This window comes from Panthera uncia, chromosome F1 (genome assembly GCF_023721935.1).
Source record: "Panthera uncia isolate 11264 chromosome F1, Puncia_PCG_1.0, whole genome shotgun sequence".
Classification (NCBI taxonomy): domain Eukaryota; kingdom Metazoa; phylum Chordata; class Mammalia; order Carnivora; family Felidae; genus Panthera; species Panthera uncia.
Genome location: NC_064813.1, coordinates 21,820,583 through 21,839,935, shown reverse-complemented (window position 1 = coordinate 21,839,935; position 19,353 = coordinate 21,820,583). Strand labels below are relative to the sequence as shown.

Genomic DNA, 19,353 nt, shown 5'->3' with positions numbered 1-19,353 from the left:
TTTTTTTAATTTTTTTTTTCAACGTTTTTTTATTTATTTTTGGGACAGAGAGAGACCGAGCATGAACGGGGGAGGGGCAGAGAGAGAGGGAGACACAGAATCGGAAACAGGCTCCAGGCTCCGAGCCATCAGCCCAGAGCCTGACGCGGGGCTCGAACTCACGGACCAAGAGATCGTGACCTGGCTGAAGTTGGACGCTTAACCGACTGCGCCACCCAGGCGCCCCAATGTTTGTTTATTTTTGAGAGACAGCAAGAGATAGAGTGTGAGCAAGGGAGGGGAAGAGAGAAGGAGACACAGAATTCAAAGCAGGCTCCAGGCTCTGAGCTGTCAGCACAAAACCTGACATGGGGCTCGAACTCATGAACTGTGAGATATGACCTGAGCTGAAGTCAGGCACCTAACCAACTGAGCCACCCAGGCACCCCTATGCTGTTGTCTTTTAAATCAGAGAGGAGAAAAAATAGTTTTGCTCAAAATACACAGTTTTACTGTTTTTATTATTAGTTACTTCTACTAGTGCTCTTTTATTTTTTCATGTGTATTAGAGTTACTATTTATTTGTAGCCTGAAGGACTCTGCAGTATTTCTTGTGAGGCTGGAGACTAGCAATGAATGCTCTGTTTTTTTTTTTTTTTATTTCCATGAATGTTTTAATTTCTCCTTCTGAAGGATAGTTTTGCTTAAGATAGAATTCTTTGTTGATAGTCTTTTTCTTTCCTCACTCTTAATAAGTCGCCCAGTGCTTTGTGGCCTCCATTTTTTTAAATGAAAAATCAACTATTGGATTTATTGAGAATTCCTGTATATGATAAATCACTTCTCCATTTTGCTGCTCTTAAGATTGTCTCTTTTTTTTATGATATATCCAAGTTGGAATTTGTTAAACTTCTTTAAAGTTGAAGTTTGTTGAACTTCTTAAATGTGTACATTAATGTTTTCCCTCAAATTTGGGAAGGTTTCAACCACCTTCATTTCTTCAAATGTTCTTTCTACACTTTCTCTTCTCTCCTTTGGGACTTACATTATGCATAATACTTGATGGTGGCCCATAACCCTCAGGCTCTGTTCTGTTGATTTTTCTTTGTTCTTTTTTTCTTTCTGCTTCTAAACTTGGATAATCTCAATTGATCTCTCTTTAAGTTACTGACTCTTTCTTCTTCCAGCTCAAATATTGCACTTTAAAATTTCAGACTTTCTATTTGGTTCTTTCTACAATTTCCAGTTCTTAGTTGATACTCCCGGTTTAGTGAAACATCATTCTCCTACTTTCCTTTAGATCTTTAAACGTGGTTTCTTTTAGCTCTTGGAATGTACTTAAAATAGCTGAGTTAAAGTCTTTGTCTAGGGGTGCCTGTTAAGTGTCGTACTCTTGATTTCAGCTTAGGTCATGATCTCACAATTTGTGGAATCGAGCCCTGCATCAGGCTCTGTGCTGACAGCATGAGCCTGCTTGGAAGTCTCTCTTTCCCTCTCTCTCTGCCATCCCCTGCTCACATTCCCTCTCCCTCTCTCTATCTTAAAATAAATAAATAAACATTAAAAAAAAATAAAGTCTTTGTCTAAGAATTCAACACCTGGGCCTCCTCATGGACATTTTCTCTTGACTGCTTCTTTTCTTGTGCATGGACCATGCTGTCTTATTTCTTTGCATGTTCCATAATTTTGTGTTGGAAAGTAGACATTTTAAATAATATAATGTGGCATAAAAAGATGCAGAGCATCACTAATCATAAGGGAAAAGCAAATCAAAACTACAATGAGATGGGATGCCTGAGTGGCTTAGGTAGTTAAGTGTCTGCCTCTTGGTTTCAGCTCAGGTGATGATCTTGCAGTTTGTGAGTTTGAGCCCTGCATCAGGCTCTGCACTCTGGATGCAGATCCTGCTTTGGATCCTCTGTATCCCATTCTCTCTGCCCATCCCTCACTTGTTCTCTCTCTCTCTCTCTCTCTCTCTCTCTCTCTCTCTCTCTGTCTCTCTCAAAAATTAATAAACATTTTAAAAAACTTCAATGAGATATCACCTCACACCTGTCAGAATGGCTAAAGTAAAAAAGACAAGCAAGTGTTGGTAAAGATGTGGAGAGAAAGGAACACTCATGCACTGTTGGTGGGAATGCAAACTAGTGCAACCACTGTGGAAAACAGTATGGAGGTTCCTCAAAAACTTAAAAATAGAATTATCTTCTGACCCAGTAATTCTACTATTGGGTATTTACCCAAAGAATACCAAAACACTAAATCAAAAAGATATATGCACTCCTATGTTTACTGCAGCATTACTTATAATAGCCAAATTATGAAAGCAACCTAAGTGTCCACTGATAGATGAATGAATAAAGAAGAGGTTTTATACACACACACACACACACACACACACACACACACATACGTACACATATGTGTGTATGTGTGTACCCACATATATATATAATGGAATATTAGCCATAAAAAAGAATGAAATCTGGCCATTTGCAACAATATGGGTGGATCTAGAGAGTATAACGCTAAGTGAAATAGTCAGAGAAAGACAAATACCATATGATTTCACTCATATGTGGAATTTAAGAAACAAAACAAATTAACAGAAAAAAGAGATAAGCAAAGAAAACAAACAAAAACAAAGCAGACTTAATAGAGAACAAACTGATGGTTACCAGAGGGTAGGGGGATGGGTGAAGGGGATTAAGAGAATACTTACCATGATGAGCAATGAGTAATGTATAGAAGTATTGAATTACCATATTGTACACTTGAAACTAATATAACACTAAACATTAAATATACTAGAATTAAAAAATTTAGAAAAATAATATAATGTGGCAATTTTGGAAGTCATATTCTCTTCTTTCCACAATTAGTGTTATTGTTGTCACTGTTGTTGGCTGGGTTTTTTTGTTTGCATCTTCTGTTTTTTTTATTTAGTGAATAGGTAGAATACTGGTACCCCCCAAAATGTTCACATCCTACTCCTAGAACCTGTGAATATGTTAGGTAACATGCAAAGAGGAATTAAGAATACAAATGGAATTAAAGTTGTTAATCAACTGACCTCAAAATAGGGAGATTACCCTGGATTATCCAGGGTACCCAGTGTGATCAGAAGGACATTAAAAGTGGAAGAGGGAGGCAGGACTTCACAGTGATAGGATGAGAGGGTCTTATGAGTCTGCCCCACATCTCCATTGCTGATTTTGAAGATGGAAGGCAGGAGGGTGAAAACCAAAGAATGTAAGTGTCCTCTCTAAATTGGAAAAGACAAGGAAATAGATTCTCCTCTGCAGCTTACAGAAAGGAATTGCGCCCTTTTGAGACATTTGTTTTAACCTGGTGAGACTGTGTTGTACTTCTCACCCATAGAACTGTAAGATAATAAATTTGTATTGTTAAACTATCAAGTTTGAGGCAATTTGTTGTGAAAGCAAAAGGAAACTAATATGGTAAGTTTTCTCAACAATTCCTGTGAAATCTGTTTTTACAGACTTTAACATGCCCCTGGGGAAAAGGCTGCACTGAGCAAACTGAACCTGCTGAATAAAGACAAGTCCTTTGAGTGTGGATTTCCAGGGAAGGGCCAAATAGGTCAAACAGTGCCAGTTTTCTAGGAATGGTGCCCTTAGGTAGTTCCAAACCCATTCTGCTTCTTTCAGTATCTGCTGCTTTTTTCACCGTGTTTGCTAGGTTATTTGTTTTCAAGATTACTGCTGAGCTGGGGAGAGAGTGCTGGGAATAGAGGGAGATAAAATGCCATGAAACTCACTGTTCTTAATGAGATTTAGCTTTTTTTCTTGAATAAACACTTCTTGGATTGTTGCAAGTCTTTGGTTAATTTCCAGAGTTCTGAAAAAGTTGATTTTGACAAATTTTCCAGTGTTCTTGTTTCTTTTATGGAGGAGTGGATTTTCAGAGTTCTTTGCCATTCTTGCTGACGTCTAATCTTTTTCCTTTAAGTTCTCTAGGGGAGTGAAAAATAGCCAACCCACTCCATAGCTCTTGCATTTCTTATTCTTACCATAATGTTTTATTGCAGCAGCTACATAGTCTGTCAAAGCCTTCAGTGATCACTTCAGTCCAGAAGGCTTCAAGTGAGTATTTAAATAACTGTTTTGAAGGAATATGCCATGGACTAACTATTTTTCCTTTTGTTGGAAAAGTCAGATAGCCCTGTTTAAAGGTTTTTGTCCTTAAATACAGTATCATTCTTCTGAATTCAGTGCAGAGAACAGAAACATTCTAGGCTTTCAAACAGGAAGGGTTAATGCATTAAATTAAGTGGATACAGATATAAAGGAAGAGTGGGTTGTAGGCTTTCCCTTTAGGAACAACCTCCAGAAATACAGAGATCTGACCCACCAAGACATTTACCCCTTGAGGACAGATTTTATTTTAAATTTGTTGAAAATCAGCTTTTGTTGTTTTTGCTTATTTTCTTTGGTGCTCTCTTCTGCTTTCATTTTTATTGTTTCTCTCTCCCTGACTTCTTTTGGTTTATTGGATTCCCGGTTGAATGTGCTTACAACATTTATTTTTATTATTTCTTAGTTTTTAAATATATTCATTGGAGGCTTTAGGATTTCCTTTGAGTACTATACTCTACAGCTAGGTGACATCCTATATGCTTTAATTATAATCAATCTCATATTTTATTTTTTTGTAATCATATACTTTTATCTTGATCTCTTCTTTAATGAAGTTATCCTCCTGTAAAGAGCTTTATATTTTTGTTTTTGACCTCTACTTATTTTTATTATAGTTTATTAAATTGTAGTTATAAATGCCTTATTGAGATTCTGTGGCCTAATATACAGTCAGTTTTGAAAATATTCTATTGGCATTTGAGAAATGTATATTTCTTGTTAACTATAAATGCACCTACACACACATATGCACATACAATCTGGATGGGTAATATTATTTTTCAAACTCTTTAAAACTTAATTTTTATTTCACTATAGTCAATTCCTAAGAAAGTGCACTAAAATATGCTCCTTTTAGATTTTTCAAAATTGTCCTGCTTTTTAACAAATTTTGCTTTGTTATTCAATGCATCTAGCATTGCCATTAAAATGGACTCTTTGTTTCTTGTGACCTGTCAAGCAAAAGAAAGCAGGTAGCTTTATTATATTTGACGCTTTTTTGCTTAGGATACCAGTTTGTTAGAAACTGATATGATCCTGTTTTCCTAGTACACCTTTGCCCAACTCTTTACTGTTAGCATTTTTGTGGGTTTTTTATTTATGCTCTTTATCCACTTGGACTTTTTTTATTAAAGAAAATAGCATTAACCCACAAATGTGTTAACTCTTTGTCTATTGTACAAAGAAAATGAGTTCATTCACATTTATGCTCTTGATTCACATATTTGATTTTATTTCTTCCATCTTATTTAGTTCTAATAATTTTTCTTGTTTTCCTTTCTCCTTTTCCTCTTCTGTTTTTAATAGATTAATGAATAGATGGAGTGGGGTTGAAGGGTTCCAGTGCACTGAATAAGTTTAGCAAATCTTTAAAATGTAGTTTTTATATAAACTTCAGATACTAACTTACATTTACAGCATCTTCTCACAATAAGATAAGACCTCTAGTTTACTTGTGAGTTTTTCATTCTGGCGTCATTCCTATATTACTTGAGATCATGTAGGAAACATAGGGCATTGCTATTCTATGTTGTTATTCCTTTTATACTATGCCTCTTGGACTTTCCAAATTCCTACTTTATTATATGCGCACTGAATCGTAAAGTAGCATTATCTGTGATGTTTAAAATTTAAAATAGGTGTGCCTGGGTGGCTCAGTCATTTAAACATTGGACTTTGGATTTCACCTCAGGGCTTGATCTCACGGTTTGTGAGATCGAGTCCCGTGTTCGGCTCTGTGCTGACAGTGTGGAGTCAGCTTGGGATTCTCTCTCTCTCTCTCTCTCTCTCTCTCTCTCTCTGCTTCTCCCTCACTTATGCATGCTCACTCTCTCTCAAAATAAACATTTTTTAAAAGTTAAAATTAAAAATATAGTTTCCTATTTTATTTTACTAACAATTTAATTATAACTTTTATATCAAAAGAAAAAACTGTGATGCACCAAAAAAAGACTCTTAATTTTTCTGAAATGCTTTAAGATTATACTCTACAAAGATAAAGTCAGATATTTTGAGAAATAGATTTCCCTTTCACTGGAAGAGTTCAAATGGGATAGCTTACTTCTTGTTAAAGGCAATTCATCATCAGACTAATCAGATTAATTGGAATAGAAAAATAGTCCTTTAGCTTTCTTTGCTACCCTGCTGATCTATAATTCTGAGGATTTTCCTATTTGTGCACAGAGGAATGGATGATCCTAAAAACTTATTGAGATATTTTTTTTTTTTTAATCCTGTTCTCCAGTTCTACTTAATAGTATACTTTACTTTTACTCCAAGTATATCAGTATATGTATGTGAAAGGAAGAAAGGAATGATAATTTCCTCTGAACAAATAGTTTTTGTTTAAATAGCCTACTTATGTGAATTAATTATGTTTGGGCGTCTTGCAGAACCGCCTAGCCTGGAGGATGCAGGGAAGATGCTGAATGAGACGGTGGTGCTGAACAACCCCATTCAGTTGGAGTGTAAGGCAGCTGGCAACCCCTTGCCCGGTAGGTTTACCTGTGGAGTCTCTGACATTTTAAGATTTCTGGGAAAAGCTAAACCTGTTTATGAGCACCATATAGCAATTACTAATAAAGGAAAGATTATAGGGTACATTCTAAGGGTAAAGCATTGATAAGGATATCAGGAAGTGGATGATATTTTTGAATTTTCATTGCTTCTAACTCTATGAAATAATTTACCCATTTGAACAAGGTAGTAATATGGGAATAATTAATCCTCTTATTGCCCTTACTGTGGCCACAAAACTCACAATGGTATTTTTTATACATTTATGTTGGAAAATATTTGTTTTCTCTAGTTCAAATTGATTATCTTTATAATAATCAGTCATTTGATGAGACTATTATTTTGTTGATTCTCATCACTAGTAAGTTATCAATATGAATCAAGAATAATATAATTTTTAGGTTAATGGTATATATAGTCTTTGGTTTTGATAAAATGCATAGACAAAATTTTTTATTGATAAGAGAAGTATAAACAACAAAAAGAAATAGAACTGGTTAAAAGTTTGCTATCAAACAATACTGATATATTAGAGATAATAAAAAGAGTATTTGTTTTATAATTTCATTTTCAGGACTCTTATATTAGTTTGGCTATTCATGTTTTTCTTAGGGTTACCTCCTCCTCAAAACCAATCCTAAAGAGATTCTTAAACTGTTTAAATTTGAATGACAAGCAAAAGACTAAAGCAATTATTAGTATTTTGGTTAAGCTCCAATTTAGTGGTATCAAGCTTTTAAAAGAAAGCTTTCTCTCTTTTTCCTCTTACAGCTATTACATGGTATAAAGATAATCGTCCACTCTCGGGGTCCACCAGTGTGACTTTCTTGAACAGAGGACAGATCATTGATATTGAAAGTGCCCAGATTGCTGATGCTGGTATATATAAATGTGTGGCCATCAACTCAGCTGGAGCTACAGAGTTATTTTACAGTCTACAGGTCCATGGTTAGTGCCACTTCCCCTAGATTCACACTGGAGTAAAAACACATTCAAAATGATTAAGTGCTTCTATAAAACTTTAGCATAAATATTTAACATAGTGTGTTTTGTTATCTTTCTAAAGGTGCAGTGTTCTAAAACTGATGAATGTTTTCATTTCCTGATTCCTATTAAAATTCTCTAGTTTCACATGCTGTTGAGCTTAAGATTGCTTCTATATATTCAACGTAATCCCAATCAAAATAGCACCAGCATTCTTCTCTGAGCTAAAACAAACAATCCTAAAGTTTAAATGGAACCACAGAAGACCCTGAATAGCCAAAGTCATGTTGAAAAAGGAAACCAAAGCTGGAGGCATCATAATCCCAGACTTTAGCCTGTACTACAAAGCTGTAATCATCAAGACAGTATGGTATTGGCCCAAAAACAGACACATAGACCAATGGAATAGAATAGAGAACCCAAATTGGACCCACAAATGTATAGCCAACTAATCTTTGACCAACCAGCAAAGAGTATCCAATGGAAACAGTCTCCTGAGCAAATGGTGCTGGGAGAGCTGGACAGCAACATGCAGAAGAATGAAACTGGACCACTTTCTTAACACCATACACAAAAATAAATTAAAATGGATGAAAGACCTAAATGTGAGACAGGAAACCATCAAAATCCTAGAGGAGAAAACAGGCAACAATCTCTTTGACCTCAGCCACAGCAACTTCTTAATTGACATGTCTCCGAAGGCAAGGGAAATAAAGGCAAAAAATGAACTATGGGGCCTCATCAAGATAAAAAGCTTCTGCACAGCAGGGAAACAATCAACAAAACTAAAAGGCAACCGATGGAATGGGAGAAGCTGTTTGTAAAAGACAGATTGGATAAAGGGTTAGTATCAAAAATCTATAAAGAACTTACCAAACTCAACACCTGAAAAACAAATAATCCAGTGAAGAAATAGACAGAAGGCATGAATAGACACTTTTCCAAAGAAGACATCTGGATGGCTAATACACATATGAGAAAATGTTCAACATCACTCATCATTAGGGAAATACAAATCAAAACCACACTGAGATACCACCTCACACCAGTCCAAATGGCTAAAATGAACAACTCAGGAAACAACAGGTATTGGCTAGGATGTGGAAAAAGGGGAGCCCTCTTTCACTGTTGGTGAGAATGCAAACTGGTGCAACCACTCTGGAAAACAGTGTGGAGATTCCTCAAAAAATTAAAAATAGAACTACCCTATAACCCAGGAGTAGCACTACTAGAAATTTATACAAAGGATACAGGAGTGCTGATTCATAGGGGCACATGTACCCCAATGTTAATAGCAGCACTATCAACAATAGACAAATTATGGAAAGAGCCCAAATGTCCATCAACTAATGAATGGCTAAAGAAGATGTAGCATATAGAGACAATGGAATACTACTCGGCGATGAAAAAGAGTGGAATCTTGCCATTTGCAACAATGTGGATGGAACTGGAGGGTATTATGCTCAGTGAAATAAGTCAGTCGGAGAAAGACAGATACCATATGTTTTCACTCATATGTGGAATTTGAAAAACTCAACAGAAGACCATAATGGAAGGGAAGGAAAAATAAGTTATAAACAAAGAGAGAGGCAAACCATAAGAGACTGTTAAATACAGAAAACGAACTGAGGGCTGATGGGGGTTGGGAGTATGGGGTTGGGGAAAATGGGAGATGGGCATTTAGAAGGGCATGTGTTGGGATGAGCAATGGATGTTGAATGTAAGGGATGAATCATGGGAATCTACTCCTGAAGCCATGACTACACTGTATACACTGTATATTAGCTAACTTGACAATAAATTATTAAAATTAAAAAAATTAGATGAACTGTTGAAATAGTCATCAATGATCTTATCAACTTATGGCAATAACCTTATTTGTAAATATTGTCTATCAAAATCATAGGTTTTGGCCAAAGAAAGATTTCAAATTATTATCTCTAATAATGCTTTTAAGACAACGAGGTAGTCATAGATACAGTGGAGGAAGACACACACACACACACACACACACACACACACACACATGGAAATCAAGAAATAAAAACACTCTGCTGTTAAAAACTGGATTTCCTAAGCAAAGTAGCTTTCCTCAATTGTAAATATTGATAATTGCACTACTTACCTCAAAGGATAGCTATAAATAGAATCTCAAAATAATGTGAAAGAACTCACCAAAACAAAACAAAACAAAGCCACCAAAAACCCACATGTGAAAATACAACTATAGACATTATATATACTTTTAATTATTTTGAGGTGAAATATTCTGTAATGTTAACATAACTTCCTTTTATTTATTTTTTATTTCTTTTCAGTGCCCCCATCGATTTCTGGCAGCAGTAACATGGTGGCAGTGGTGGTTAATAACCTGGTGAGGTTAGAATGTGAAGCCAGAGGTATCCCTGCCCCAAGTCTGACCTGGTTGAAAGATGGCAGCCCTGTCTCTAGTTTCACTAATGGGATACAGGTACTCTTTGTCATTTCTTAAGGGCAATCTACCACCTGATTATTAAATACAGTACAAACAGGTAAAGCTATTAACCAGATTTGGAAAATACGAATTAACAATTGTTATCCAAAAACATACACATAAATATACATCCATAAATACCATAGCCACACTTGGGATTTCTAAACAATTCTTTAAAACCCACTACATATAAGAATTCTTTTATTTCATATGTAGGTACTATATATTGACCATTTGTTTTAGCCTCTTTCTTTCTTTCTTTCTTTCTTTCTTTCTTTCTTTCTTTCTTTCTTAAGTTCATTTATTTATTTTGGGAGAGAGAGTGCACAAGTATGGGAGGGGCAGAGAGAGAGATGGAGAATCCCAAGCAGGCTCCATGCTGTCTGCTTGGAGCCCAGCACAGAACACAAACTCATGAACCATGAGATCATGACCTGAGCCAAAACTAAGAGTCAGGTGCTTAACCGATTGAGCCACCCAGGCACCCCCATCTGTTTTACTTGCTTCCTACCTCCCCACCTCTATTCCCTGCCACCACCACAAAAGATACCTCGCACAAAGAAATGTTGATCAACAGGGGTGCCTGGGTGGTTTAGTCAGTTAAGCATCCAACTCTTGGTTTCAGCTCAAGTCATGATCTCACAGTTCATGGGTTTGAGCCCCGTGTCAGGCTCTGTACTGACAATGCAGAGCCTGCTTGAGACTCTCTCTCTTTCCCTCACTCTCTCTGCTCCTCCCCTTCTCTCTTTCTCTCTCAAAAAGAAAAATGTTGATCAACAGTAAAAACAGGAATTTCCTCATAAAATTTATATTTAAATGTTTGGAAATATTAATGAATTAGAGAGAGAACCATATAGACTGTATTTAATTTTACAAAAACATAAAATAATAAAGTAAGAAATACTAGAAAGGCAACATTGTAAGAAATGAAATTTGAGTCTGAGAAAGCATTTAAGTGCTTTACATTGACTCAAAATTAAAAATATAGAAGCATAAAATATAAAAATAAAAATATAGAGCCTGGGTGGCTCACTTGGTTAAGTGTCTGACTCTTGATTTCAGACCAAGTCATAATCTCACAGTCATTAGATTGAGCCCCGTGTTGAGCTCTGCACTGACAGTGAGGAGCCTGCGTGGGATATTCTCTCTCTCTCTCTCTCTCTCTCTCTCTCTGCCTCTCTGCCCCTCTCCGCCCCTCTCCCACTCTTGTGGGCATTCTCTTTCTCTCTCTCAAAATAAATAAATGGACATTAAAAAATATACAGAAGCACATATATCTCATTTAAAGTATACTTTAGTTTTATTTTGCTTAGCAGGGAATTTAGTTCTCCCACCAATCTACTTCTTTAGCTTTTCTCAAAAATCCAATGCTTGCAGAATTTGGGACCATAAAAGACCCAGACTTGATGTCAATATTTTAGAAGTACCACTAGAGTAATGGGTTAAAAAGCTATGAATATGACTAATTTATTTGGCTGCTATTTTGCTATTCATCGTAACTTCTTATTTATTCTACCCAAGAAAATTAGAAGGGAAATTAGCTCCTCTTGTTCTCACTTATTCTCATCTTTCTCCCCTGGTGGCTTTCTTTCTCTCTGTAGTGAGTATAGATGGGATTGGACTATCACTTGATCTTGTTTTCAGTGATTGCTAAGTTTGGTTCTAGCTTTTTTTTCACAGTCTTCTTTCAAAGATAGGATGGGAAGTAGATTTTACGATGGTTGCCCACTAAAAATAAAATAAAATAAAATAAAATAAAATAAAATAAAATAAAATAAAATAAATCTGACAGGAAATAAAATGAAATAAATAAAATAAAAAATATCCAAGTGGAACTCTTTCTGGAGGCAAATGTCAATTGATCAACCTCAGAAAATAGGAGAAAAAGGCTGTTTATGCATGTTTCTCAGAGGGGCATGTTAGTTATTTATCTTTCTTATCATTGATAGGTTCTGTCTGGAGGCCGCATCCTAGCACTGACCAGCGCACAAATCAGTGATACCGGGAGATATACCTGCGTGGCAGTGAATGCTGCTGGGGAGAAACACAGGGACATTGACCTTAGAGTATATGGTGAGATATTTTAATAATTACTTCTGCTCTGATATAGATGTGTTTACTTCCTAAGATCATTGAGGAAGTTAAGGAAAGTTGTTGATAAAGAACTATGAGCAATAGAAATGATATCACAGTATCAACTCAAATCAAATTCTACCTTTCTGCCTTGTATTTCACTTTGACTGATTTTCCTTTCTTAAAGTTCTGAGAAATTAAGATAAGCATACATCCAGCATGCCGGGTATTGGTTTCACAGAATACTCTGAAGAACAGATGGCTATGGAAAGCAGCTTTGCAATTTGAAAGATAAAATCTCACTAAAGAAAGCGTCTGTTCAAGTAGCTCTCTTGATCCATTCTACTCAGCGCCTAGATTTTATTACTTTTAAGTTACAATCAGCATATTTTGTAGTCCATGCTATGTCTATGAATTAAAGGCTATTTGAAAAGCAAAAGTTAAACTAAGCATAAATTTAGATAAAATTCAAGTTTTTTCCTACTTACGATGCAGCCATAAGGTACAAAAGGAAATGTCTAATTCTATCACAGCAAAAGTCCTCCTGCACAAAGTTTGGTCCTAATTGGGCTCCATCCATAAAATGTGCTTTTCATTCCACAATTTAGTTTACCTTTCCATTTAGAGCTGTTTTAGACTTTTTTCAGCGTCTTATTTGAATTATATTCCTTAGTCATGGAATAATAGAATTGTTTCTCTGTGCCCCCTCAAAGAGTATCTGGATTTTTTTTTCTATTTTAATTCCAGTATAATTCACGTAGTATTATATTAGTTTCAGGTGTACAATCCTAAGTCCTCCCTCACTTCCAAATAGTTCATTCCTATTCCAAATATATCACTTTTTTTTTTTTACCTTCAAACCATGTGGGTTGACTGCTCTTTATGCATTTGCCAAAAGCAAATGTAATGATCACAAATAACTTATAAGTCATAGTTTTTTGATAGAAAAAAAAAAAAAGCCTTGTTACAGAATGGCTAACTTGTATGACAAATTGAGCTGGAAAGTCCCAGTTGGCCTTAGTAAACTATGTTCTCTCTTTTCTGTTGCTTCTGCAGTCAACGTGAGTCCACATTCCGCCTCCAGCTTTGCTGGTGCTGTGTGTTTGACATAACAGATGTGTCTAAAATGCCCAGGCCCAGGGAATCTACTTCTTCCTTAAATCTAACTGGGTCATTTTTATGTATTATGAAGAATTGGAATGCTGTCAATCTGAAACATCCTTAGAGAGTGATTCATTAATCAATCTAAGTATATGATCCAAAAGCTCCTGCAATCATTAGCAAGCAAGTGGAGGGATGACAAGAGTATTCTCTGAGTTTTAGTCAGCAGTGAAAATCTGGGAATGGCTCCTTCCGTTTCTACATTGGTTAATGTCAAAAGTGCTGGAGAGATGATAGAGAATTGGTATTTTCCAGGAGTCATAAAGACATGCATCACTATTTTTTACCATTTGCCAAGACATTTCCATGCCACCCTTTTGGTCTGAAAACTGGGACTTTTCCTCCGTTATAAAAGTCAGATGGCTAGCTAATATGTTTGAAAATGTGGACATGTATTCAGCATTTAAAATGTAGATGCAGGGGCACCTGGGTGGCTCAGTCGGTTGAGCGTCCGACTTCGGCTCAGGTCGTGATCTCGCGGTATGTGAGTTCGAGCCCCGCGTCGGGCTCTGTGCTAACAGCTCAGAGCCTGGAGCCTGCTTCCAATTCTGTGTCTCCCTCTCTTTCTGCCCCTCCCCCACTCATGCTCTGTCTCTCTCTCTCTCTCTGTGTGTCAAAAATAAACATTAAAAAAAGTGTAAAAAAATAATAAAATTTTTTTTAAAATGTAGATGCATAGCAAGCAAATAAAGAAATAAAGCCAGCAAGAAAGAATAAAACTGAAATTAGTTTCCAATCTGTCCTCCATTCTTAGCATTATCTCTATATATCGTATTCCTATAGTAGTATATATAGTAGTAACGTTGACAATCTCACGTCTCATTGGAGCCTAATGAAGGTCTATCCCCAGCAGTAAACCCCTTCAGATTTACATTGTAGATTGTGGGGGTGATAAGAAGAGTAGACAGTGGGTAAAAGAGCTTTCCCCACTCTTGTAACTACAAGAGTAGTTCATTAAAAAATTTTTCTCTAGTATAAAACCAGAATGGCGCTAAAACAAGAGAATTGGGTTTTTAAATGATTACGATTCCTGTAGTACCTTTTCTTTAAACCTAAGCTCAGAGAACTTTGATAGACATCACTTGTGCTCCAGCACCTGAACAAGTATAACCCTATAGCAGTGCTGATTTTGATAATTAAATGTAACAAGTTTAATGCATAGGATGAGAAACAGACATAATACACCCCTTCCTAAGCAGCACAACCACAAAGCTAAATAGGGATAACATCCAAGGAAGCTGAGGTCTAAAGGGCAGAAGCTTGTCCTCTTCTCAGACTAAACAAAAAGTTGGGAATGAAAAGACAGAAAATATAGATGAGTTTCAGTAATAGATACCCTCAGCTGTAATTAGATTTGCTTTAATTTATGTTCCTTAGGAAACAAATACGCTGTTGTTTTTGCATTTTTCCTCTCAATTTAAAAAAAATCTGGTTTCTTTTTGAACTTGATCCAACTCATTTAGCTATAAAGAAAAATAATTGGAAGAAAATATTTGGGAATAAATTACCATTCTGCTTTTGTGAATTATTTCTGACTTTTACTTCCACCAGCAGTCATAAAGAATTCACGTTCTTTTGTAAATTCTATCAATACTCTAAGATAAACATATTTTTATACGGTCATGGTACTTTTTTATGCACCGAGACCAGACTTTACCTGAAATGATTTCCAACCTGTTAAATTGGCTACTTTTTAAAGGGCTGTTTGTGCTAAGACTGATGAGCACATCTGTTTTCATAATACCTTAGAAAATGGCCAACTGTGCTGCTTTTGCTAATATGATAGCAGTTTTAATCTCAGACTGGTTGTATATCTTTTATCTAATGTGTCACATATTAAAAACAATCCCACTGTTTTCCATTCCCCATAGAATAAGCTTATCGAGAGCCAGATGTCTGTGTGTGCTTGAATTTAGCAAAGGTGCATCGAGAATCTCTGCACAAATGCTCTGTTACTCTACTCCAACTATTGCATGTGGCATTTCTTTGCATCATGGCATCAGTACCTTTGGGTTTAGCACAGGTCCTGCATCCAGAAATAGTACGAAAAAGTGGCCTTTACTTTATATGCCTTTCCCTCTGTAGGAGACATGGTAGCAAAGAAACCTCCTGGTTGCAGAATCGCAGTGTTACTAGTCAAAACCTATCACGTTTGTTGTCGTTTTGCCACATGCCACAGTATCCAGCCCGAGATGATGGCACATGGACTATAGAGTAACGATCCTTACCACAAAAAACTTACTTCAATCAAAGCATTTGTTAAATCCCTCAGGATTCATTTCACTGCAGCTTAACCTTTCTTGTGAAAAAAAAAAAAAAAAATATTACAAATATGGTACGTTTCCTACAGTCCTGAATAATTAGGGGATTTAGTGAGAAATGGCCAAGGAAATTCCTCTGTGTGTTTTTTCAGAGTGACCCCTTTATAACGGGCCTGATTTCATCATTAGTTTGTGTTTTTTTGAAGTATTATAAATACAGGCCTGAAAGAGCCCTCACGAGGTTTTGGAGCCCACCCTCTCCTTCTTGGCAGGGCTGTACCTAAACCATCTGAGACAAATGATTGTTTACTCTATTTTTTAATACACCCAAGGGAAGGAGATTCCTTAGACTTCTCCAAGAGCACACTGCAGCGTCTGACAAGCTCAATAGCCAGGGGATTCTAATTTTAATCTCATTAAAATTTCAACTCATTTCCTCCTTTTATGTAATTGTATGTTGTACAGCTGGTCACTGCTTTCGTTTTGTTCTTTATTGTGTCATTTATCCCACATGGTCTTTATTTTATAGAAAGCTGACAAGGCATCGTGGAAAACCAAAAAGAGCTCTAAACTGCAAGTCAGAAGACTCCTAGCTTTGCCACAAATTAGTTACATAATTTCTTTGTTCTCCAAATTTTTATTTAAATTCTAAGTCACATTATTTCAAATCAGTCATTGTCTGTCACTCACCTCACGTTTTATATACCGTGAGGTGGGACTGGATGATCTCTTTCAACTCTATTTTTTAATTTTGCCTCTGTGTCTATAAAGTTTATTTTCCTTTGCAAAAAAAGATATAAATAAATATCAAAAGTATATATATGCTTTTAATTATTGCTATTTCCAAAATGTTTCACGAGTGACTTACCACTTTGGAAATCTTAAGCAGGAACATCTAGTTCAAAAAGTTTCTGAAATAGGCAGTTGGGGAGAATTTCCAGTTCTAAAACTTCTTAAAGTGAAAGGTTAGCAAAAAGTATTTCTGTTCAATAGGAACATGTTAATCAGTGATTTATTAATACTTGACTCTGAACCAAATGAAGCAGAGGGTATGCTGGAATTATAGTGATCCTACATCTTAAAAGAACAAATAAAGCTATTCTGTGTATGTCCTGATGATTAATAAAGATAAGCAGTGTACTGGCCTGTTTTATCCTGAGGGAAACCCCATCTTTCACTTAGTTCCACCAAATATTATGGGAGAAGAACAGAACATCTCTGTCCTCATTAGTCAAGCCGTGGAGCTGCTATGTCAAAGTGATGCTATCCCCCCACCTACTTTGACTTGGTTAAAGGACGGCCGCCCCTTGCTGAAGAAACCAGGCCTCAGTATCTCTGAAAATGGAAGTGTGTTAAAGGTAAGGCTATGGGTTCATATACTTCTTCTTATAATATTCCTAAGCTCATGGCTTTGGTATTAAAGTTGCCTGTCTAGGGGCACCTGGGTAGCTCAGTCAGTTAAGCGTCCGACTTTGGCTCAGGTCATGACCTCACAATTCATGAGTTCAAGCCCCACATCGAGCTCTGTACTGACACTCAGAGTCTAGAGCCTGCTTGAGATTCTGTATCTCCCTATCTCTCTGCCCCTACCCTGCTCGCTTTCTTGTGTCTCTCTCCCTCTCAAAAATAAATAAACATTAAAAATTTTTTTAAAAATTGCCTATCTATAAGTGTTCTACTATCTTAATCTTATAAAATTCTAGCTACCCTTTCTTTTAATGGGGTTTTGTAATATTTTTAAATTTTATGCTTAGTAGGATTTAGATATTTTTCTACCCATATTTGTAGCCAGAAGCCATCCAAAAATGTTTCTAGGGAAATACTACAGAGATATTCTAAAATGAGCGCTTCATTTTTAGCCATTCAACCAGTCAGCAAATAAACACTCATTCTAGGTATTCTGCATAGGACCTGAAAAGGTAGACACATTTCCTACCCTCAGTGTCTTCCAGTTTTGCATAAAATATGAAAATTAACCGTTCAGTTGAAAATGCAGTAAGATAAGTCTGAGTTAATCGCTATTTGGATGGCACAGACAATACATTTTAGGATGATAGCAAAAGGTGAGGCTGTGGTTGCCTGAAGGTCTTAGAAAACTTCTTGACTTTTTATAGGTAGATGGGACAAAAGGCCTAACTAAGGAAAGCAAATAAGCTAGTGTGGCTGAAACAGAATTTAACAAAGTGAATATGTGGAAATAATGTTGACAGTGTTGATTTGAGTGAAGTAAGAGCTAACGTAAAAACTAGTTTAAGGAATTAGGATTCAGAAAGTCAATAAGCCATTGGAATGTTTGTTTATAAAGTCTTCATAATAACCTTATTGAGAAATTGAAAGAATGGCTAAGTAATCTGCCACCATTACTAAGTGTCAGAAATGGAATTTGAATACAGGGTGTATAGTTTCAAAACTCATTCTAGTAACCACCACACCACATAGCCTCTTGGTAAAGGAAGGTTATCACTGGCAAACAAAGGGAGTCGAGAAATGGATGATGGTGTCAGCACATAGGAAGCTGAGAAGCACACACAACGAGAGCAGAAGCATGGGAAAGAATGGGAAGGAGTGTGAAGTTGTGTCTGAGAGGCAACCCAGCAGAGACGTTAGGAATTATGATCTGTAATAATGGAGCTGGGTGAAGGAGAAGTGAGAATAACTGATGGAGGAAAGTAGGATAGTCCATTGAGCTATATAGCGGGGAGTGGGGGGAAGGCAAAAAAACAATGGCCATCCTCAGAGGTAGACCAAAAGCTCTAGAAGGCAACTGGTAGAATTCTCAAACCCCAACTCTGGCCAAATGGGAGAGAAGAAGACAATTGTAGAAACACAAGTCCTAGCACTGGTAGGGGAGAGCTATGTGTGATTAGAAATGTCTTAGCAAATTTCAGAGTATATAAGTTGATTTCTCCAGAGCACAGATATTAATAGGGCTGGGAAGCCAGAAGAAAGGAGATGGTGAAGAAATCCTGGCATCTACTGAATTCCTACCACGGAGGCTGACCGAGGTACCCTGAAGGGTACAGGTCCCATTGAGGGGTGTTGGGAGACAACTTCATGGAAATGAAAACTTCTACAGAACTTAAAAAACTGAATTGATCTGTTAAAACTATCTCACCTGTGCATTACCCAAAAAAATTCATGCACATCTTTAACCAGGTAGAGTAATAGATTCTTACTGCTTTAATTTGCCTAGAACACACTAGGCAATGAATAAATCTTTTTTATTAAGTTTTTATTTTAATTCCAGTATAGTTAACATGCAGCGTTATATTAGTTTTAGGTGTACAATATAGTGATTCAACGATTCCATACATCACCTAATGTTCATCCCGACAAACGCACCCCTCAATCCCCATCACCTATTGCACCCATCCCTCCACCCACCTCTCCTCTGGTGACCATCCGTGTATTCTGTACAGTTAAGAATCTATGTCTTGGTTTGTTTCTCTGTCTCTTTTTTTTTTCCTTTGTTCATTTATTTCTTAAACTCCACATGGAGTGAAATCATATGGTATTTGTCTTTCTCTGACTGGCTTATCTTGTTTAGTGTTATACTCTCTAGCTTCATGCATGTTGTTGAAAATGGCAAGATTCCATTTTTGTTTATGGCTGAATAATATTCTGTTGGATACGTACAGCACATCTTCTTTATCCATTCATCTATCAATGGACATGGGCTGCTTCCCTAATTTGACCATTATAAATAATGCTGCTGTAAACACAGGGGTGCCGGTATCCCTTTGAATTA

General features: G+C 36.5%; 1 protein-coding gene across 1 annotated transcript in view; it reads left to right on the top strand.

Annotated features, from left to right (window-relative positions):
* Positions 1-19,353, top strand: part of HMCN1 (hemicentin 1) — a 463,881-nt gene that overhangs the window by 294,625 nt on the left and 149,903 nt on the right. The window contains exons 37-41 of the mRNA XM_049634070.1: positions 6,530-6,631; positions 7,425-7,601; positions 9,956-10,107; positions 12,060-12,183; positions 16,788-16,963. Of these exons, the coding sequence (XP_049490027.1) occupies positions 6,530-6,631; positions 7,425-7,601; positions 9,956-10,107; positions 12,060-12,183; positions 16,788-16,963 (731 nt within the window). The remainder of the gene's footprint in view (positions 1-6,529; positions 6,632-7,424; positions 7,602-9,955; positions 10,108-12,059; positions 12,184-16,787; positions 16,964-19,353) is intronic.